The sequence below is a fragment of the Protomyctophum parallelum genome (assembly GCF_964188405.1).
Source record: "Protomyctophum parallelum genome assembly, chromosome: 3".
NCBI classification, from domain to species: domain Eukaryota; kingdom Metazoa; phylum Chordata; class Actinopteri; order Myctophiformes; family Myctophidae; genus Protomyctophum; species Protomyctophum parallelum.
This window is the reverse complement of record NC_139698.1, coordinates 16,026,660-16,041,911: the sequence shown is the minus strand read 5'-3', so window position 1 is coordinate 16,041,911 and position 15,252 is coordinate 16,026,660. Positions and strand designations below refer to the sequence as shown.

At 40.7% G+C, this 15,252-nt stretch overlaps 1 protein-coding gene and 1 long non-coding RNA gene across 2 annotated transcripts; both read right to left on the bottom strand.

The window, feature by feature from the left end:
• Positions 1–4,273: 4,273 nt before the first annotated feature.
• On the bottom strand, positions 4,274–5,004 carry LOC310855592. The gene is made up of 3 exons (XR_014569005.1): positions 4,942–5,004; positions 4,721–4,814; positions 4,274–4,330 (listed from the first exon to the last, which is right to left on the bottom strand). It is a non-coding gene; the product is annotated as an uncharacterized lncRNA (long non-coding RNA).
• Positions 5,005–6,219: 1,215 nt separating this feature from the next.
• LOC310855456 (annexin A2-like) lies at positions 6,220–15,252 on the bottom strand. The gene is made up of 12 exons (XM_083760474.1): positions 15,201–15,252; positions 14,990–15,083; positions 14,724–14,818; positions 13,579–13,692; positions 12,634–12,724; positions 11,847–11,926; positions 11,692–11,751; positions 11,471–11,564; positions 7,426–7,521; positions 7,023–7,081; positions 6,660–6,782; positions 6,220–6,560 (listed from the first exon to the last, which is right to left on the bottom strand). The coding sequence occupies exons 1-12, from the start codon at positions 15,243–15,245 to the stop codon at positions 6,501–6,503; spliced, it is 1,011 nt and encodes a 336-aa protein (XP_083616600.1). The 5' UTR covers positions 15,246–15,252; the 3' UTR covers positions 6,220–6,500.

Sequence of the window (15,252 nt, the reverse complement as noted above, 5' to 3'; positions counted from 1 at the left end):
CTAATAGCCGGCTATTTCTCAGTGCGATGGTCAAAAATGATGAAAAACGAGGATTAAAAAAATTTCTAAAATTCTAAAAACGATGGGCTATAACCCATGTTTTTTTTTTTTCAAAAATGATTAAAAACGGTGTGCTATAGTATGCCTTACGGTATTATCAAAAATGATGAAAAACGAGGTTAATTTATTTTCCAAATTTTCAAAAAACGATGGGCTATAACCCATGTTTTTTTTTTTTTTTCATTTTTGTCAAATCCTCAAAATGTTCATGTTCAAAAATGATGAAAAACGAGGTTAATTTTTTTTTTGAAAATTCAAAAAACGATGGGCTATAACCCATGTTTTTGTTTTTTTTTCATTTTTTTCAAATCCTCAAAAATGATGAAAAACGGCGTGCTATAGTATGCCGTACGGTATGGGCTATTAGACGAGCGTCTAAAAATGGGATAAAAAACGTCTAAAAATAGACGTCTAAAACACGTCTAAAAGTAGACGTGTTTTAGACGTCTATTTTTAGACGTTTTTTATCCCATTTTTAGAAGCACGTCTAATAGCCGGCTATTTCTCAGTGGGATGGTCAAAAATGATGAAAAACGAGGATTAAAAAAAATTCTAAAATTCTAAAAACGATGGGCTATAACCCATGTTTTTTTTTTTTCAAATCCTCAAAAATGATTAAAAACGGTGTGCTATAGTATGCCTTACGGTATTATCCAAAATGATGAAAAACGAGGTTAATTTATTTTCCAAATTTTCAAAAAACGATGGGCTATAACCCATGTTTTTTTTTTTTTTTCATTTTTTTCAAATCCTCAAAAATGATGAAAAACGGCGTGCTATAGTATGCCGTACGGTATGGGCTATAGCCCATGTTCAAAAATGATGAAAAACTAGGTTAATTTTTTTTTCAAAAATTCAAAAAACGATGGGTTATAACCCATGTTTTTTTTTGTTTTGTTTTTTTCAAATCCTCAAAAATGATGAAAAACGGCGTGCTATAGTATGCCGTACGGTATGGGCTATAGCCCATGTTCAAAAATGATGAAAAACGAGGTTAAAATAAAAAATAAAAAATTCAAAAAACGATGGGCTATAACCCATGTTTTTTTTCTTTTTTTCATTTTTGTCAAATCCTCAAAAATGATGAAAAACAGCGTGCTATAGTATGCCGTACGGTATGGGCCATAGCCCATGTTCAAAAATGATGAAAAACGAGGTTATTTTTCTTTTTTGAAAATTCAAAAAACGATGGGCTATAACCCATGTTTTTTTTTCTTAATTTTTTTCAAATCCTCAAAAATTATGAAAAACGGCGTGCTATAGTATGCCGTACGGTATGGGCTATTAGACGAGCGTCTAAAAATGGGATAAAAAACGTCTAAAAATAGACGTCTCAGTGGGATGGTCAAAAATGATGAAAAACGAGGATTAAAAAAAATTCTAAAATTCTAAAAACGATGGGATATAACCCATGTTTTTTCTTTTTTTTTTTTATCCTCAAAAATGATGAAAAACGGCGTGCTATAGTATGCCGTACGGTATGGGCCATAGCCCATGGTCAAAAATGATAAAAAAAACGAGGATAAAAAAAAATTCATTCAAAAATAATTCATTCAAAAACGAGGATGATTTTTTTTCTTCAAAAATTCAAAAAACGATGGGCTATAATCCATGTTTTCTTTTTCTTTTTTTTTTAATCCTCAAAAATGATGTGTCTAAAACACGTCTAAAAATAGACGTGTTTTAGACCTTTTTCGACGTCTATCCCATTTTTAGACGCACGTCTAATAGCCGGCTTTTGCTCAGTGGGATGGTCAAAAATGATGGTCAAAAATGATGAAAAACGAGGATTAAAAAATAAATAAAAAAACGATGGGCTATAACCCATCGTTTTTTTTTCTTTTCAAATCCTCAAAAAATATGAAAAACGGCGTGCTATAGTATGCCGTACGGTATGGGCTATAGCCCATGGTAAAAAATGATGAAAAACCAGGATAAAAAAAAAATCTAAATTTCAAAAAACGCCCTCATCAAGTCACCTTTCGCGCAATGTGGCCCTTGCCACAAAATGAGTTTGACACCCCTGCTATAGACCCTCTACAACAGTGGTTCCCAAACCTTTTCTTGTCAAGGACCCCCGAATTTACACTTCATTAGCCTGTGGAACCTAACCCTAAACCGGCTATAATCCATGGTCAAAAAACGATGAAAAACGAGGATTTGAAAAAAGAAAAAGAATCACTTCCAGACCATGGGCTACAGTCCATGGTGTCGGAGTGATTTTCGTCCTCAAAAATTATGAAAAACAGCATGCTACAGTGCCCTAACCCTAACCCTTGATCGTAGGAGATAGTAATGTAGGACTCTACAGATCGAGTGCTATCCAGTCATAAAGTTTGAACACTTGAAGAAACTACTACAAAAAACTGGAAACACACAACGCACTGCATCCTATCCGTAGGAATGAACAATCGACAGCAGGTGACAACAGAAACAGGACGGAAGACAATGAGGGCGGACACAAGTGTGGCCTACATGGCTCACATATAATTCGCCCAGCTGGTACCCACTTAAGGCCCAATCAGATCCCAGTTCAAACCCATATAGGCAAACACAGGTGGTGCACACACATGGTTCTGAAATAAAATGGCCCATTTGGATACCACCTAAGATCCAGTTAGAAACCCACGTAAGCCAATATGGGCTAACACGGGTGGGCCCTTTGTGAAAACTGGGTGCACGGCCCACTTGGAACCCATGCCCATAGCCCATGTCAAAACCCAATTGGGCCCAGATGGACATGTTAGCTGGGTAAATGGAGAATAATGTGGGGACAGTAGGCCTATGTGTCCTTGTTTCACCCCAAATTGTTGCGGGAACCATCCAGTTCTATATTTGTTAATCTGAACACAGGCAACTGGTGCTTGATAAAGGGACTTATAAAATGTCCCATTGACTCCAGATTTTAACAATCGATACTGTAGGTGTAGGAGGTCTCTGTTAATCCAATCAAATGCCTTCTTGAAGTCAATAAAACAGGCAAAGGTAGAGTTATTCTGCTTAATTCTTGAATGTATAATAGTAGAGACGACATAAATGTGGTCAATACATGCTCTCCCTTTTCTAAAACCGTTTTGCTCATCCACAAGCAGACCTGTTTAAAATGGAGGAATACAGTTTATATACACAACTAATAAGACTTATACCTCTATAGCTAAGTGGTAACTTTGGATCATTCTTTGAAGACTTTGGGATAGGTTTAATGATGCTCTTATTCCACTGTGTAGGAGTGATGCCACTGTCAAAACAAAACTGAGATAATTCAAACAAAACATTAAACAACCTCAGTGACTTCAGCACCTCATTAGAGATTTAATCGAGTCCAGTCGCTTTTTTCATTTTACATCTGTCTATAGCATTTTGTATTTCTTCTCTAGAAAAGTTTGCATTCAAAAACATGTTGCTACTGGTTGTATCGGAATTCATTTGGGTTTCCATTACATTTTTTAAACAAATAGTTTCTTTCAAAAACATTTCATCAAATAAATGATTACAACCAGAGAACAAATTAGAAAAGTCATTTCCCCATTTTTGCAAAACAACCCCTAATTCTGAACTACATTCACCATTCTCTAGTCTTACCTCCATATAGGTATTTCTCTAGATTTTCTTGGTCCCAACTTATTTATTTCACTCCAGAACTGTTGGGAATTATGAGTGTGTAAATAATCAATCTGTAGTGAAAGACCTCTATTAAAGTTGCATTTTGCAGTTTTGCAGTTTGCAGTTTTGCAGTTTTGCAGTTTTCCTCTTGTCAAATTCAGTTTGTCTTTTCTTAAATTCTATCTTTAGTCCTTCTCTCAGATTTAAAATTTTACACCTTATCTCTCAGCTGATCTTAAATTATCCCATAGAGTTTGAAGGTCTCGATTCCAGTAGGGTTTGTAGGATTTTCTGAACTCTTTATTTGATCATTATACAGGTTGTTAATAGTATGGTCAGTGGTCACATATTATGCTAATTACTCAAATTGATCAACTTTTAGCAACCAAGCTAAATTTCATCCATTAGGCCTATCGATAACTTACACACACACACACACACACACACACACACACACACACACAGACACACACACAACACACACACACACACACACACACACACACACACACACACACACACACACACACACACACACACACACACACACACACACACACACAGTACGTACCCAGTGTGAGGAATGACTTTTCTAGGTCTCCTTTAACTTCTTTGCGGATGCTCTCCTGCATGTCATAGGGGCTATAGTTCTTATATCTGCCAAATACTAGCAAGGGAGAGAGAACAATTAGTCGGTGGTTACAGTATTTACTCTGCATTAGAACGCAAAGCGCATACAAGTCTGCTTATCTTTATAGCACTTTTATTAGAATTCTGCACAGGACAGTGAAGAGAGACTTGGAAGTGAGGGTGAGGTGAGGAGGCTTACAAATGTGCACCAAAGGTCCCTAATTGATAATCAAATTGGGGACATTAAGGTTACGGGATCAGTGATTCTTACTGACCTAGTAACCAAGTCACATCAACCTGCAGCCGACCCCTGTTCAAATCTGACCAGAGACACTTTGTTTGAATGTCATCAGCCTTCACTCTTATGTGCACTTCATTAGACATTTGTTAAGAAGACTTAATGCTGTAACTTGACTGGATTTTGTACCTTTCTGGAGGTGGGGTACACTTCTCTCTGACATAATGGAGATCCATGTAGCCACATCTGTTCCTTTCGTCCCAACTCCAGCATTGTATAGAGCCTGGGTTACAATAATGAACCACCTGTCAAGAGGGGCGCCTTTGCAAGCTCATGGCACAGGTGTCATGCGTTTACATAGACATTCACATATAGTATGCTGACTGAAATTTGATGAATATGGTACTTACCCTGGCATCTTCATCAATCTTTTCATAGTCAATAACACAGGATGGGTCTGTCCTCTTAGTCTGCATAGAAATAATGGTATGACTCAGGGAACTGGTTGAGGGCATATCACCTTTTATAGTTGCATGCAGCCGTGCACGCATCCACCTGTGTGATGGCAGACGGCAGACTGCTGGGCGAGCGCTGAAAACATCCTATCTGAAAACCTATGAAGCCATCAAAAGAGGTATCCCGACCTCGTACAGTTTAATTAGCGTTAACGTAAACAAACCTAGCATCACAATCACATACCTTGTCTTGGGGAGATGGCCCAGCCAGGGAAGACGGTGTCCTCACCATCCTAGTTTCCTGCGATAGCGCTGTGGGACGTCCAGAGCCCGACAGCCCATGCACGTGAAGCATTAGTGGCGGTGGTCGTTCGGGGCGTTGGGCGTCTGTGTCCACCACCCCATCGCTACAGCATCTTGTCATGCAGGTCTTCCGTAGGACTCGGAGCTTGGAGACCTTCTAGTTAGCCATGCTAAATGCGACGTGGTCTCGGAGGCAGAACAAGGCCCTGCAAGGCCCAAATATATTTAGTCTTACTTTTAGTCATGATACTGTAGCTTAGTTTTAATTTAGTTTATATTTAGTTTATATATCAGTGAAAAACGAGCGTTTTTTTTTGTCATAGTAGGCTATTAGTCGACGAAATCAACACCCTCAAGATCTACTAATATCAGCTATGACATGTGTAGTATCTAGCTATGTCCGTCTTTGTGTAAACCCAAACGATAAAAAGCGGCACATTCGACTTATTATATTCTCCCCCGTTTGGGACTTAAAACTTAAATATTTAAAAAACTACAAATGGTTATTGACAGTAGGTCTATAAGACTGCACCACAGGCTGAGCAGATGGTCTGTTGTTGGCCTGTGGCTGGACAGTGCTCAAATAGGCCATGTATAGTTTCGTACTGCAGACAAAATAATGTACATCATTCTTCTTTCGATACAGTCATAGGCTGTGGTCCCCATAAACATTTAATCATAGCTTGTAATGTCTCTGACATGTGGGTATAATAAGCAAGACTGCAGTAAGTGTCAAAGTTTAATAAATGAAAGCAGATTCACATTTTATATTTTGACTCGTTAAGACGTGCCCAAATAGCTACAGTTACAGTGTTCTATAGTTAATTAATGCAATGCATAACAGTCGATGCCTTCTCTCCAAACAGTTATGTCATTTTCATGAAAATGTCACACTAGTGCCCTCTGCTGGAAAAGCACATGCATTGTTCACTGAAACAAACAAAATGTCAAAGCATTAATTTATCAAAGCATTTTTATTGTCTGTACATGTTAAAAACCGTAAACTGCGCTTTGGCACCTTAATACTTTGATAATGTAAAACTGTCTCTGGAAAATAATTTCCATGTAGCACTGTCCAATTTCGATATGAAAAGAAAAGTAAGCACTGCATTGCACTGTTGGTTTATATTTGTAATCCAGTATTTGTAATCCACCAGCCTATCCAAGAGTGGAAACCGGTCATTATGAGAAAGCTAGATGTAATTCGTGCTTCAGTCATCTCCACCACACAGGCTAAGCAGAGCCCTCCGGTAGTCGCCTTTGGTGTGTTCCTGAATGTGGAACAAATACACAGCATGAGATCAATTCCTTTTCTAAATTGTTTAAATAAATGTTCAATATTGTATAATCTGTATTATGTTGACACCTACAGTGATGGTCTTGTACAGGGACTGGCCATTGTGTGCCTTGAACTCTGTTCGGATCTTCATGAGATCCACTTCACAGCGTGACACCATTATTCTGGTCACCACTTTCTCCTTGAGTCCCTTGCCCTAAGCAGACAAGAGGCACTGAGATACATACAGTAGCAAACACTAAGCACTCTATAAGCTCAGAGTGATGCAATGCTGGTGTAAGCCACTGGCAGCTGCAGCATTCCTGTAGGAATATTATACTTTCACAAGAACATGTACAGTACATCTCACATGCATTGCATCTGTTCCCAAAAATATCCCCAAAACTGAAAATAACCAAATTTCAGCAAGAAAAATAAAGTGGGTGTTATAAATTACCTTCATGGCTTCACTGAGTCTGTTGGCAAAGTACAGCTGTTTGTTCTCAAAGCACTGAACTGGAACATAAATGCAAAATAAATATACATTTGATAAGACATGTTCCATCCTGATTCAGGAAGTTGAACTAATGTACAGTACATACATTTGTTATGACTGATTTTAGAACTTGATACACATTACATAAATATAGTCAAGTGCAGACCTGTCTCCCGAGGAGGCGAGACTGAAGCCTGAGTTTCCGGACATAAAAACAGACAGACAGACACACAGACACACAGACACACACACACACACACACACACAGACACACACACAACACACACACACACACACACACACACACACACACACACACACACACACACACACACACACACACACACACACACACAGTACGTACCCAGTGTGAGGAATGACTTTTCTAGGTCTCCTTTAACTTCTTTGCGGATGCTCTCCTGCATGTCATAGGGGCTATAGTTCTTATATCTGCCAAATACTAGCAAGGGAGAGAGAACAATTAGTCGGTGGTTACAGTATTTACTCTGCATTAGAACGCAAAGCGCATACAAGTCTGCTTATCTTTATAGCACTTTTATTAGAATTCTGCACAGGACAGTGAAGAGAGACTTGGAAGTGAGGGTGAGGTGAGGAGGCTTACAATGTGCACCAAAGGTCCCTAATTGATAATCAAATTGGGGACATTAAGGTTACGGGATCAGTGATTCTTACTGACCTAGTAACCAAGTCACATCAACCTGCAGCCGACCCCTGTTCAAATCTGACCAGAGACACTTTGTTTGAATGTCATCAGCCTTCACTCTTATGTGCACTTCATTAGACATTTGTTAAGAAGATGTCGTGTAATTCCTAACTATACACTCACTAAAACTGGACTAAAAATAGACAAATAAGGCTGAAGAGTTGGCGTCAAAGCCTCAGGCGATCAGATGAAGGAGCACGCAGAGAGATGTGAATTGAAGATGCATTCAGAGTTGTATTTATTGAGAGATTACACAGAACAGCAGAGCTTCCCCGTGGACCAGGCGAGCTGGCCCACGGGAGCAGGACACAGCCTAACCACCTCTCGATGGCTAGGCCCCTATAAGACTCCTTTAACATTGCAAACACAGACATTATATGTGGTCTACTTCAAAGAGAGGTGTTCCAGGGAGGGGTCTAAAACCTTTACATACAAAATGACATTGAGATGCATAGAAATGCTGTCTTGAGGCTTAATCAAGTGACCTGTTGGTTTAAACAATTGAATGCTGATTCCTATCATACCTATGGCCGAGCCAGCTACTTACTATGCAGGATGGCTAGACCCTGCTTTTGAATGACAAAGGCAGGCCTTGCATAGACCAGAGTGACTGCAGACTTAGCACAGAGTGTAGTAGAATAATTATGTGCCATTTGGTTATAGCATGACGAATTATTGAGGCCATATACGACATAATTCCCCCCTTGACCATCACTAGATGGTCACATAAGAATATGGAACAATAATTCCATTATACCCCCCTTGACCCAATCACATGTACTATACTAAACATTAGGAAAGAAACAACAGAACGTTACACTTTAAAGGTTCCCAAAATAATTCCAGGCATATTCATGCATATATGAAATTTGACATTTGCATTTACATTTTTTAGGATATACAGCTTGTCATAAATGATTTCTCTTTAGCCTTATTTATCCCTGATAGTTGAATATTACCGCTTTCTTGATATTTAGGACGTCATACATATACGTTTATATTGCTTTAAATTCTACTCTACTAAGGCATGGTTGCTTACCTTAACAGGCCAGAGTCTAAATTATAATAACGAAAACTCTCTTCACGTCTTGAGGAAAACCTCTTTGATTCATAATAGGCTATTTTTATGACTCAATTTATCGAATTATTTACTCCAATTTAAACCACTTTTCTGACAACTAGGTACTCTTTCAAACAATGCAAAAATGGAACATGATTTAGCACAATTAACTGACATTTAAACACACCACCCCTTTGTCTTACCCTGTGTTTCCATTTTTTAACTCTCATGAATTAGCACTTACTCTGTACGCCGCGAAACCAGACAAAATCCCACAGCACACAGTGCACACATGTGCCAAAAAACCCACATTATAACTTCACCACCCCAAACAGGACGGCCCGTCTAAAAGCTACAATTAACAGGCTCCTTGCAATTCACAGAAACACACAAGTTTTTTTACAGACGCGCTTACTAATCCCGTATATATTTTGAAACTATTCCTTCGAACGCTTGATCTTGATGACAGCACGCTGCAATTACATTACCCCGAATCGACCTACGCTGCTACCGTTTCCTCACTCACTCCCAAAGTTCCAAGTTATCTCGATATTAACAGCAAAACCTTGCACGTCGCGGCACCTAACTGCCTTTTCAGTTGACTTATTATTCGCACACTAAATTTCATACGAGAAAACAATAATTAGCTCTATTAATACCAAGACGAATTACGTACTGACGCGTATTGATAGGGGCGCTATCCTCCGACTGACTACAGCCACATACAATTGTTTCAATCGAGCTAAACATTATTTAATCATTTCCAAGACCCATAGGCTCTTTAATCAACTTTTTTAACTAATTTAAACTTCGACAAAACACATATCAACACATGCCTACATATATGTTGAATAAACTTACATTACACAAACGTTTTGAATACAGATAGATTGTTGAAACTCTTCCATCTGTTATAAATGAACTCTTTTAGTGTCGCAAAACATTGTCTCTTAACTTGTTTAATATCTATTATTCGTTTGAGAAAAAGTCAATCTACCGTAAAAACACAGTCACTGCTCCAAGATGAAGCGATAACCCAATATCATGCTACTTTTTCACCAGAGTTACTTTTAGCCCCATACTAGGCCTACAGACCGAGTAAGGTTAATAGATTTAACTATTCTGACCACCATTTTCGCTCTGGTTACTTTAGCCCACAATTCGACACAGTACTTATTCATACTGTATTTTAAATCTTTCTCAAATATAATTCCCCTTTCTAAACATGTGACTTGTGACGTACCTTTTGTGGTCAAACTGAGAACTGCATCATGAAGACAATTGCAATGTTTTGTCCGCGCACTGCCACTCACGTGTCCATTGTCCTTTCGTGTCCGTCCAACACACATATTCACTCCCCCCTTCCAGACACTATGAATATAAAATATCACATAATGACTGGAAAGAAAAATATGTACGCTCGTGCAGCTACGGATCGATCAAAACGCAACACGTGAGCTTGCTCTGCTCTTTGAAGAATGAAGAATAAATGAAAAACGTGGTCGCCGCTCTCGACCGCTGATGAGATGAATCGCGCCGTGCCGTCCTGTCGCCGCACGCCGTGATGAAAGCTCTCGGTCGCCGCTTGGTCGGAGACCCCCCTCGGTGGAAGACTCTCTCGGTGAAGGCCTGTAGAACGCCTCCCTCCTGGCCGCTGCATGCTTGCCGTGAAGAGACGCATCCTCTCGCCGCTTGTAGTGTCGCTTTCCCCGGTCGGATCGCCGCCGCTTCCCGCCGATATGTGTAGATCCGCAGGTCGCCATCCGATGCGCTGTAGAGGCGCTTCCTCCCGCTGCGTCGCCGTCCACGTCAGAGAGCACCGCACGTGCTGTTGGTCCAACTCCCTTTGTTCCGCCGACCGCCGTTCGCCGAAAAAATAAAATTCAACTCAACGCCAATTTGCCAAAAATCGTCCACCGAAGGTCCACTGGTTCTTTGTACCATGGCATGGAATTAACCACCCCAAAAGTAAATCTGTTCAGGCTCCATTATGTCGTGTAATTCCTAACTATACACTCACTAAAACTGGACTAAAAATAGACAAATAAGGCTGAAGAGTTGGCGTCAAAGCCTCAGGCGATCAGATGAAGGAGCACGCAGAGAGATGTGAATTGAAGATGCATTCAGAGTTGTATTTATTGAGAGATTACACAGAACAGCAGAGCTTCCCCGTGGACCAGGCGAGCTGGCCCACGGGAGCAGGACACAGCCTAACCACCTCTCGATGGCTAGGCCCCTATAAGACTCCTTTAACATTGCAAACACAGACATTATATGTGGTCTACTTCAAAGAGAGGTGTTCCAGGGAGGGGTCTAAAACCTTTACATACAAAATGACATTGAGATGCATAGAAATGCTGTCTTGAGGCTTAATCAAGTGACCTGTTGGTTTAAACAATTGAATGCTGATTCCTATCATACCTATGGCCGAGCCAGCTACTTACTATGCAGGATGGCTAGACCCTGCTTTTGAATGACAAAGGCAGGCCTTGCATAGACCAGAGTGACTGCAGACTTAGCACAGAGTGTAGTAGAATAATTATGTGCCATTTGGTTATAGCATGACGAATTATTGAGGCCATATACGACAAAGACTTAATGCTGTAACTTGACTGGATTTTGTACCTTTCTGGAGGTGGGGTACACTTCTCTCTGACATAATGGAGATCCATGTAGCCACATCTGTTCCTTTCGTCCCAACTCCAGCATTGTATAGAGCCTGGGTTACAATAATGAACCACCTGTCAAGAGGGGCGCCTTTGCAAGCTCATGGCACAGGTGTCATGCGTTTACATAGACATTCACATATAGTATGCTGACTGAAATTTGATGAATATGGTACTTACCCTGGCATCTTCATCAATCTTTTCATAGTCAATAACACAGGATGGGTCTGTCCTCTTAGTCTGCATAGAAATAATGGTATGACTCAGGGAACTGGTTGAGGGCATATGGTGTTAAAGACAAATTATGCATTAAGACAGGAACCACTAGAAGTCACCTGAACCAGGGCAAGGAGTAGCTTGGCAAAGTTCCCGGAGGTGTCCCCAGCCACATCCTTATCCAGGTCCTTTTTGAACACTGCAGTAAAAACATTTACAAATGAGATATTCAGCTGATTAAAAAAAAAAGTAAATCAAAGAACAAGATTCTTGGGCAAAATTTCCTCTTTTGTCAACAAAAGTGCTCTCAAAACTCTAGCAGGAGCTCTGATTCAGCCCTCCTTTGACTATGCTTCCACCTCTTGATTCTCCAGCATCACAATGTCACTTAAGAGTTAAGACTAAGCTTCAGACCTCCCAAACCAAACTAATTCGACTACTTCTCGGCCTGGGGCCCATGACCCACCTCTTTCCATCCCATTTTGCTAGTCTGGCTCCGGGTAGAAGACAGAGTTAAGCAATTGAAAATGGGTTTGACATTGTAAATGCAGCCTTGCCCTCAACAGTCACTCACTATTTTGAGGTAATTGGTCAGGTATGCAGGCATACATTTATATTTATTTATATTTATACATATTATTATTATTATTATTGATGATATAGAATTGTGTTGTTATTCTTCATGTCATGTGTATGAATGAATTGCATAGGGCCTAAATGGAAAGAAGACCGCAAGACCTTTTATTTGGTGCGATCCCTTTTGATATCACAGGTTCTGATGAAAGGTTTTGTACAAAAAGCTCTACAATTAAATGTATGGTGATTGCATATGGTGCTTTGGGATGCCAGCTTCCACATCTCATATTAATGGCTGAGAATCTTATTAAATGCACGTTTTAGACTTACATTCTTTGTAAACTTTCTTGATCTCTACCAGCTCACTGTTGCTGCGCGAGCACAGAAACTGAATTAGGACCTCCTCATCTGTTCCAAGACCCTGAGAATGAAAATAAAACATCTTTCCATTCATATTTCCATCTTTACGGAGACCTTGTGATAACATTCAGAACATACAAATGAAAAAGTTTGACACTATCATTTAACTACTATGATTATTGATTAGTATGATGCAGCCATGTTGATTTTCAATTTTTGTTGTTGAAAAAGGCGATACAGCAGGGGAGGACCAAATCCCAGGCCTGGATAGACCATCTACTAAAGCAGTGGTTCCCAAACTGATCTACAAGCTCACAACATTGTGAGCTTGTGAGTTGTTGGTGGTGCTATAACAGGCCAATGTGAAAAGGGTGGGATATATTCCTCAGTCTAGTAGGAAAGTCTGTGAAAGATTTAACGTAAATTGCATGTTGCGTTCATGATTTGAGGCTTTTTGTTCAAAATGGGCCAATCCTGCAATCTTTGAAGCCAATGTTAGCCAATTAGGATGGAATATGAAATATTGGACAGGTCCGTCTTGAACACATGACTATAGAGATAGTGTGTAACAATTTGCGGGATTTTTGGACAGAATCTGGAGGAGTAATATAATGTGTTTTTCAAAAGTCGGCCTCCTGGTGGTGCTATAACAGGCCGTTCTGGAAAATTCAGAGGTGGGGCAGAGGTTCATCGTTGGCATCCAGGGAGTGTGTGTGCAAAATTTGGCATCGACCGGGTTAACGGTGCCGGAGATTAGCTGTTAACAGACGGACGGACACACACACGAACTCATTTGGAGTGCAAGGTGGAGACAATTACTGTCATTTTACCAGGAGGGGGCAGTGCAGCCTTACAACCTGCTCCAGTGTTTTCTGGAAAGTGGTAACAGGTAATACAGTATAATGTGTCCTTTACCTTAATAGATCCTCTGATCTCTGAGGCGTCGTACTGGGCCGTGCTCTTCATCAGTCCCAGAATCACGGGTTCCAGTGAACCAGACAGCGCTCCCTTCAGGGCTGTGATCATGTCCTGTTAAGAAAAGCATCGAACCTCATCAGAGAGTGGCCTATATTATAATAATAATAATAATAATAATAATAATAATAATAATAATAATAATAATACATTTTATTTATAAGGCGCCTTTCAGGGCACTTAAGGTCGCCGTACAGATTAAAAGCAGTACAAGAACACAGTTTAAAAGCAGGAAAAAATAAAACTAGGGCACAGCTTGCAGCAGAAGACACAGAGGTCACACAGAGTCATAGCCCTGCCTAAACAGGTGGGTTTTGAGGTGAGTTTGAAATATGGTGATAGAGTCCATGTTTCTGATGTCAGGGGGGAGGGAGTTCCAGAGGTGAGGGGCAGAGCGGCTGAAGGCTCTTGACCCCATGGTGGAGAGACGGACTGGGAGGACTTTCAGGGTGAAGGAGGAGGCAGACCTGAGAGACCGGGTGGGGATGTTGACGTGGACAAGGTCAGACAGGTATGGGGGGGGGGGGGGGGGGGCGAGGTTATGGATGGCCTTGAATGTGTGGAGAAGGATTTTGAAGTCGATACGGTATTTGATGGGGAGCCAGTGGAGTTGGTGTAAAACAGGGGTGATGTGACTGATGACAGGGTTTCTGGTGACGATACGGGCAGCAGCATTCTGGACTAGTTGGAGTTTATGGAGGAGTTTGTGGGGGAGACCAAAGAGAAGGGAATTACAGTAGTCCTGGCGGGAAGTGACAAGAGAGTGAACCAGGATAGCGGCACTGTGGGGAGTTAGGGAGGGGCGGAGGAGGTTGATGTTTCTGAGGTGGAAGTAGGCGGATCGGATGGTGGTGTTGATGTGGGTGTGGAATGAAAGGGTACTGTCGAGGACGACACCCAGACTCTTAACCTGAGGGGAGGGGGAAACCGAGGAGTTTTCAATGGTGAGAGTGAAACTGGTTTGCTTGGTGAGTGATTATCAAGGACCCTGCATTGTAACGTCTAATGTGTGTGAATTGATGAAAATAAGCTTATCAGACTCAGACTTATCAGGCAAGACTGGCCAGATTTGTTATATGGCCTACCTTATTGGCTCTCCTTTCATATGCGAAGGCAATGTCTCGCCTCTGGGAGTAGGTCCGTTTGGTTAGGATGTCAATGATGGTATGCTCATCCACCCCTGGCATTGAAGTACAGAGTGGAGATATAGACAAAACATTACATTGGAGACGTTCCCAGGTTCCAAGCACAGTAAAACGTGTTTAAAGCCAGGAAGCTGACTCACAAATACCAGCTTCATTGCCCTGCCCACACTTCGCACTATTTTACAAAAAACATGTGAACCATTTACCCTTGGTTTTGATAGCCGTATATATTCTGGCTGCATCTATATCAGCATCAAAGTCCTTGGCAGGAACCACAGTGGGGTAGGTGGCCTCTTGGCACTGTGGATTCAAGACAATGTTATGAGTGTGGACTGTGGAGTGAATCCAAGTGAACGATTAAATGCAATGTACTTAGTGTTGGATTTATGTTACTGACTGAAACTTATAGTGTCTTACTGTATTAAGAGAGAGTTGACCCAGGAACTCGGATACCATAGCCATGTTGATT

What these genes read in the sequence shown, in the direction of transcription:
- LOC310855456 (XM_083760474.1), bottom strand. Translation starts at nt 15,245, where the DNA reads ATGGCTATGGTATCCGAGTTCCTGGGTCAACTCTCTCTTAATACA. An exon ending in AGATCAGAGGATCTATTAAG is followed by an intron (nt 12,725 to 13,578) that starts GTAAAGGACACA and finishes TTTCATTCTCAG; the next exon opens with GGTCTTGGAACAGATGAGGA. An exon ending in GACTCAGTGAAGCCATGAAG is followed by an intron (nt 6,783 to 7,022) that starts GTAATTTATAAC and finishes TTGTCTGCTTAG; the next exon opens with GGCAAGGGACTCAAGGAGAA.